Below are 8,100 nucleotides of genomic sequence, written 5' to 3'. Positions count from 1 at the left end.
CATCTCAACTCACAATCCAAATCTATTCTTAATGTTCATAATTTTCACTTCCTACCAAATTAATGATCAGAGCCATGCGCGCACCAGTGTTTTGGTATGGATAATGGCTGGACTTGGGGAAATATGCGAAGGAGAGTAGTCCGAAGCCTATTGATAGGGTCTGTAAACACTTGCCGAAAATAGAAAGGAAGTGGAAAATTTAGCCTCCAAAATTTGAATTGAAAACTATAGATATTTACAAATATAACTCACTTAATTATCAATACATTCAAAATTATCTTAATTCTTTTAGAAAAATGTTAAAAATATATATATACATTTTAGGCTTTGTTACAATGTAGCCCCAAATCTAACAAAAATACTGATTTTTTCTTAAAAACATAAAATTTTGGCTCTTAAAATATTTGAAAAATAAAAAACTATAGATTAAAAAACTCATTACTTATGATTTTTTCCTATTCTTCTCAGAGTCCTATTCAAGATTCTTCTTTATACTGGCTTGGAAAATTCTTCTCAGCAGTCAACTTAAGAGCATTCATATTGAGTTTCCCATAAAATTTTATATAATTTAGCTAAAAATGACATTCCCTAAAGTTTTTCTCTAAATTTTACTCATCTTTCAAAAACCTTATACATTTAGGACTGTTCACCTAAATTCCAGACCAGGCATGCGGGTATGCTTGGCCAGGAACTTGGATTTGAAACCCGGACCGGGTTTTGGCCCGGATGCACTCAATTATGACCTGGTCTGAAATCCGGGTGAACTGAGGTTTTGTTAAACTCGGAATCCGAGTTTTGAGTCGTACCCCTTTTTTTTTACAAAAAAAAAAAATCTCTATTATTAAATTTCTTTTAAGAGCAATTTTTATTTTTTTTTATCATTTTTATCTTAAAACCTATATTCTATTACAAATTTTTCAAGATAAAATGTTGAAAATAGAAGCTATGTATATGTAAATCAATATTAGACCGCTCACTCAAATTTCTTGGAGTGTTTAGGGCTCAAAACAATAGCTATGTACATAAATCAATCTATATGTAGAACTTTTATATCTAAGAAACAATTGATCAAACACCCAGGCTACATATTCCTTTTTCATGGGTTGGTTTCAAAGTGGGTTTCACTCCCCCAATTGCTTCAAACACAATTTCAATCAAGAGAAAAGTACTCGGATGATTTGTAAATACCTTGCAGTCCCCACATTATACTAGAACCTCTACTGAATTAATAAATAATCTAATTGAGATAAACCACACCAGAGTAAGTTTTCTGTATAATCCAAGCATTCATCGTGTCTTTTTGTCAACAATGAATTAGAGATTAACAAGAAAAACCTATCTTAGACTCATGTAAAGATTGTTTGAAAGATTACAGAAACTCATAGATACAGAAACTCAAATGAAACCAGGAAGTGATTCCCATCGAAATACAATCCAATCAAAGTATTTCTGAGCCTAGGTATGAAAGATTACGCGCACATAGTGTAGTGAAAATGCATTGTCAATTAAAATGTAGAAAACTGAAATTTAAAGCTAAAAAGGATGAACACCAAAAATCTTCTTCTCTTTTTCCCAATCTCTTCCTCTAAAAAATGATCTATCTCGGGTCTTCATCTACTCCCTCCTTTTATGCTTCTTACTCACGTCCTCTTCTACATCATGTGTAACCAACCTCACTGTCTAGACCACTGAATATTCCATTCCTTGCAGTTGTTGTGGTCTGTTGCTTCCTCACTCCACTAAGATCTGTGATGGTGTAGGGGCTAGAGGCAGACGGAAGGAAGTGAGTTAGTCTTTAGGGTATAACTTTCTAAAGTTTTGATGCTATCACACGAGTGCACAAGTTTGCAATATGAGCATTCTCTCAAAATAAATGTAAAGTCCCAATTTTTGCTAGCTAATGATTTTAGTACCCTTTTCTTCAAATTAATGTATGATTAAGCAGGTAGCAGGTATTTGCAACACTACAGAATCATCACTGGATTCTTGCTCTCTCAGTATCTACTCTTCAAGAAGGCAAAACCTTATAACCGGTCGGGCTGCTTTTCACTTAATAACAGCCCTTCAATTATGGTGCGGCACGTGTCCAATTCATTTTATTTGTGATGGATCCGTTTACACCAAATCATTTCTTCAGACCCTTTGAACCCAGACTTCTTCTTCCTCGGCCACACACCCCTCTCGCTGAACACCTTGTAAATCCCCGGTACGAATTTCTTCTTCCTCAGCCACACACCGGCCACCTGAGAACACTGGTCACCTGAAAAGTCACAGGTCACCTCCTCCTCTCCATCGAAGTTGTTCACCATCGGAGACACGGGTCACCTTCTCTTCATCGAAGTGGGTCTTCTCCGGCGCGGGTCTCCTCCTCCTCTAATTTAATCATCATCCCTTTTCCTGGTCAGTCCGAAATCCTCTCTCTCAAATTCTTACCATTTGCTTGATGATTTACTTCAAGAATTTTTACAGAACAGAATCTTCACGTCGATATTTGGGATTCTTTCTTTGTACAATTTGCTTGATTATTGGGGAGTGTTGCATTATTTATCCCAATAAAATTACTCTGTTGTGTTTGGTTGTAAAGAGGAATATAATGGATTTACTAGTTATTGGAATGACAGTGGCATTTGTAGGCACACGAGCTGTTTGATGAAAGGCTCAGTAGAGCTGTAGCTCTTTTGTAAATGTTAAATATGCTGTAATAAAACCGAGCAATACTAGTTTGTCTATCAAGGCCTTCAACTAATTAGTTGTTGTCTATTGACTACATGATAAAGTTTATTTGATTAAATTTGTAAATTATAATTGTGATTATAAGGAAAATAGTGTCGTATATATTTTTGCATTTTTGTAAAACAATTTTCTTAAAACTTTATTTTAGTTTTTTATTTCTTAGGTGATTAGAGATTCTACAAAGATTGGACACTTAAGATGCAATGGCATATGACTTATGAACTGGAAAGGAGGAAATCATTTTCTTTCTTTTCCTGGTTTAACTTTTTTAGTATTACCAAATGACCCAGTATTTTGAGTTTTCTTCATTCTTGATTGTAACACCATGCTTGCAACAAGAGACGCAAGGTTACAAGTGCATTAATTGCTATTTTCAAGAAAACATGCAACAAATATCCAGTTTACCCATGGAAATATTTGTGTTATCATAGTTGTGATAACTATTATTTCTTTCAAGACTTGACCAGACTCGCCGGTCAAGCTAATATAACATGAGCCAATTTGGTCAATGGCTTTGCGCACCCCAAAAAAACTGCCCAAAAGTTGACCAGAACCTAAGGCTAGTAATGGTTTTAGACAATTAGCCATTGTTTTAATGATTACCACGTCAAATGATGCTTGGTCATTGTAGGTCATAAATGGTTCATCCACATAACTTGTTCATTTCTTAATCCCTTACACCACAAAAGCTGAAAACAGTAAGATCTGGAAAAAACAGCAATGTTTACAAAGGCAAAGCAAATTCCCTGTGGCATATAATTTGGACTTACAAACCATTGACACCATGAAACAAAAGGTGTAAGCTCAATCAAATCCCATGCAGGTATTCAGATACTGACTGCATAATTGCCTAAGCCCCTTATTTTTTTTACAAGTAAAATTCTATCAATATCAATAGGCATAGCCAAGTACAAGAAATGTATACAAGAGAAAACATTTATTACTGGTATAGCTGAACATAATCCTTCTGTTTCACAATCTTGGCACATTTTTATGAACTCATAATGCTATATTTTCATGCATACCAGATCCCTACTTGTATTACTAAAATTGCACAAAGAAGAAAGGGTGATTTATTTATTGAAAATTTGAAAGTCATCAACTTGGTATAAGAACTAGAAGTTTATGTACTTATAAAAAATAATATCATCGAACTAGAAGTAGTTTATTTGTCAAAACTAGAAATTTAATATTCTTTTCTCAACATTTAAAAGTGCACGGTTGTTTTTATAGGTTCCAGCAAATGACAAGTTCAAGTACCAATACCGGTTCAAGTTCGTGGACTTCAAGAGAGAAAGACAAAGCAAGTGTGGACAGGCCACTTTGCTACTGTGGCATTCCATCAAAACTCAGAATCTCTAGAAAGAGTAATAGTTTTGGCAGAAGATTTTACAATTGCCCAAACTATAAGATCAATAAACAATGTGAATTTTTTGAATGGATTGATCTTGAAAATGAACAAAATTCATGCTGCAAGATGACGTTGGAGTTAGCTCAACGAAGGAATGAAAGGTTATTTCATGAACATGTAACGAAGGAACAAGCCAAATATAAAGCATTGGAGAAGAAGTATAATGCTACCTTGAAAGTCTTGTTGACATCGTGGTTGCTTTTTATTGCGATTTATGCTGTAATTTTTATGTATCCCAAAAACCAAAGTGTATGTTGGGCAGTGCCTCGACTCATGTAAGCTATTTTAGCTTTGGACAACTGATTGTAATGAACATGTGATGTAATTAGTATGATTTTATGACTTTAATGAACACGTGAGTTTCTTTATTGTTTTGGAATGTCTTGCAATGGAATGAATATTTAATAAACAGGTGTTAAAGTGACGTTTTACAGGGTATGGGCAAAAGTCCAAAATTATGGACAAACTTTTGCAATGACTACAGCAAAGTATAAAATTATAAAACTTGTTGCCTCTTGCATTTCAAAATTACCTCTTGCCATTAAATATTCGAAACAACAGAAGTTCAAAAAAACTATACAAAAAAAAAAACTATAAAACCGAAAAAAAAAAACTTGCAAACTAGAAAAATAAAACACATCTTTCCCAGGAAAAAATCCTATAAAACCAGGAAAAAAACTATAAAGTCAGAAAATGAAAACACATAGGACAGAAAAGAAAACCTATAAAACCAGGAAAAAAAACACATCTTTCCCAGAAAAAAAAACTATAAAACCGAAAAAAATACTCTGGAACTAGAAAAAATAAACTATAAAACCAGAAAAAACAACACATCTGACAGAAAAAAACCTATAAAACCAGAAAATCTGAAATACATGCCACAACACATGGCTCCAAATACAGAAATTCAAGCCAACCGTTCCAGAATACATAAGTTCAAAACACATGGCTCCAAATACATAAGTTCAAGCCAACCATTCCAGAATATGGCTCCAAATACATAAGTTCAAGCCAACCACTCCAGAATACATAAGTTCAAAACACTTGGCTCCAAATACATAAGTTCAAGCCAACCACTGAATAGAATCTATAGCGAAGGTTATCCACAAAATCTTCATCCTTACTTTTTCCACAAGCACATCACAACAGACCTGTCACATTAAGTTTAACAAAAAAATTACATTAAGTTTAATGTATCCAAATATAAGCAACTATAATATCACAATACCTCATAACACAGACATACATAAACAAATTTCGTTTAAGCATCCAAGTTTTGGTAATCGACCTCAGGTGTATGTGCAATATCCCTACATATTGAACAACAAATACCATAAACAACAACAAATACCATAAAGTTTAAAAACGAAAAAACCATGAAGACTAAAAACCTACAATACCTCATTGAAGGACAGTTATTCCTAGCATGTCCTTCCATTTTACAAATGCCACAACGCATTTTCTTTGTTGGTTGCGTCTCTTTTGGATTTTTTGCTCTCACAGATTTTGGGCGCCCTTTGGTTGGCACCTGTGGAGGGTCCTGTAGCGTCTATGAAAAATTGCTGACAATTTGACTTCTTACAACATTTTGTGAGTTAATTGACTTTCCTCCACCTAGGTAATTTGTATCTTCAATATCGACATGGACCAGGTCCATCAACTCTAACTCTTTTGTGACCTTCTCTAAGGCAAGGGAGAGGTGGTTGAGTTTTCTTGGTGACTTGGAGGCAAGTTCTGCAACGTCGTAAAATTGCATCATCAGCTTGTTTTTTATCATTGCTGGATTATCTTGTGCCATTACATGCCCTTCAGGAACAGGTATTTCAAGAATAAGTCGACTCTTAGCCTTCACAGTCCATCTTTCTAGAACATAATGCTGTGACAAACTATCTAATTTAAATTTCTTGCCGAATACACATAGGATATGCCTACAGAGAAGTCCCACAAACTCAAACATATGGCATGTACATGTCGCCTTTTCTTGACCACTCTCCAATGTCACATAATAGATAGGGGTTTCCTTACCCTGAAGTGTCACCCCATATGTTTTGCTTTCACAATCACTTCGACATTTGGTTGACTTGTATCGTTGGCTATTAAAAAGTTCCTCTTGAAATTTCATAAAAGATTTCCTCGTGTAAACTATGGCGGCCTCTTCTTCAATTTTGTAACCCGTTTTCAATATTGCCCGTGTAGATTTTGTTCGCACATCTTTTTCCTTTTCTTTAAAGTAACGTGCATCTAATGCTTTCTCATATTGATGCACAAAGTCACTCACCATCGTGCTTGAATGAACATAATCCTTAAAAAACTTATTCATGCTTTCACTCCTTTGAGTTGTTGACATGCCTGCACAAAATGTTGAACGCAAGTAAGCCGAAACCCACTTCTCACGTCGGTTATAAAGACCTTGCAGCCAAGCATTATCTCCTAATGCATACTTCACTAATATAAAACTCCATGCCTGCTCAAATTCCTCAATTGTAATTGTTTCATGAATACAATGACGGAAATCTTTACCAAACTCTGGAAATCTATTATACACATGAGCCAAGTGTTCGGAAAATTTTTGTAAAATATGCCACAAGCACAACCTATGAGTTGTATTTGGGAGTACTTCTACAATGGCTTTCGCCATAGCTTTGTCATCATCAGTAATTATGGTTGAAGGGGCACGCCCAAGCATTGCCTCTTGCCATGTTCTCAATAACCAAACATAGGATTCGGCTGTTTCGTTTACTAACAAAGCACAACCAAACATGATGGTTTGGTGATGATGGTTAACTCCAGAAAATGGCACAAATGGCATCTTATACAAATTTGTCAAATATGTAGCATCGAATGTGACAACATCCCCAAAATATTGATACGCCGCCCTTGATCTCTCATCTGCCCAAAAATAACTTCCCATACACCCATTCTCATCAACTTGCATGGAGTACACAAATCCAGGCTCTTTGCATTGTCAATCAAGAAAATACGTATATAACCTTTGAGCATCTCCCTCTTCAAACAATTTTTTTCTTTTGTTTCCTAAATAATTTTCCACATCTTTCCCAATGCAACCAATATTAAAGTCACCCATGATTCTTTACTCAACACCGACATTATCTTCCTAGTCGGTACACCAGACTCATTTAAAGTCATAATGAGTTTTTTTTGCACACGTGTGACTCCCCTATGTCCACGGAGAAAACTAGTACTTCTCGGTGTAAGTAGACCATGATTATGTTCCATCACAAACTTACATACTATCCACTTTTCACTCTCTTTTTTTATCCTCATTATTGCTTTACATCCAATCTTTGTTTCTGCAGTTTCCGGAATTGTTCTTTCTACATGTTTGCTCCTTTCTCGTCGAAATCCTTCTCTTGAGCAAACATAGTCTACTGCAATAAGTTTTTTCTCCTCTTTCGACAATCGGGTATGATTGGTACGAATGGCAAAACCATTTCTTCTTGCATATGCTTTATAAAATGCTTGGGCATCTTCTACGTCATCAAATTCCATACCGATGAATGGCTCCAATAAACCACTACTTGAAGAAGAAATCAAATTCACTCCATCATCCACACGGCCTCCATCTTCCACATTCACATCAACATCCACATGAACTTCATCTTCCACATTCACAACATCTTCTATATTTACTTCATCGACATCTTCACCTTCTACACATGTGTGACTCGGCATCATTTCAACATCATCACTATCGGAGCTCCAAAATTTATCCTTTGATACAAAAGAAAAAAAAAAAACACAAAATAATAGTTAACACAAAATTTGATTCGGGTGATTTCAAAGGAAAAAAAAAAAAATTGTAACTATAATGGATTTACTAGCAAATCAATGGTTATATTCTATAATTTACAAAAAAAAAATCAAATGCATACAAAATCAATCTAAACTCCATAATTTAGACCCACTTAATCAACCTATTTGGGCTCTACCTCACT

General features: G+C 35.0%; 1 protein-coding gene across 1 annotated transcript; it reads right to left on the bottom strand.

The window, feature by feature from the left end:
* Positions 1-5,405: 5,405 nt before the first annotated feature.
* Positions 5,406-7,837, bottom strand: LOC122276017 (protein FAR1-RELATED SEQUENCE 5-like). Its single transcript, XM_043085428.1, has 4 exons — positions 7,441-7,837; positions 5,793-7,033; positions 5,545-5,693; positions 5,406-5,454 (listed from the first exon to the last, which is right to left on the bottom strand). Exons 1-4 carry the CDS (start codon positions 7,835-7,837, stop codon positions 5,406-5,408), a joined length of 1,836 nt encoding a protein of 611 aa, XP_042941362.1.
* Positions 7,838-8,100: the final 263 nt, after the last annotated feature.

Source organism: Carya illinoinensis, chromosome 9 (assembly GCF_018687715.1).
Source record: "Carya illinoinensis cultivar Pawnee chromosome 9, C.illinoinensisPawnee_v1, whole genome shotgun sequence".
Classification (NCBI taxonomy): Eukaryota; Viridiplantae; Streptophyta; class Magnoliopsida; order Fagales; family Juglandaceae; genus Carya; species Carya illinoinensis.
This window is presented reverse-complemented; position numbering and strand designations above follow the sequence as displayed.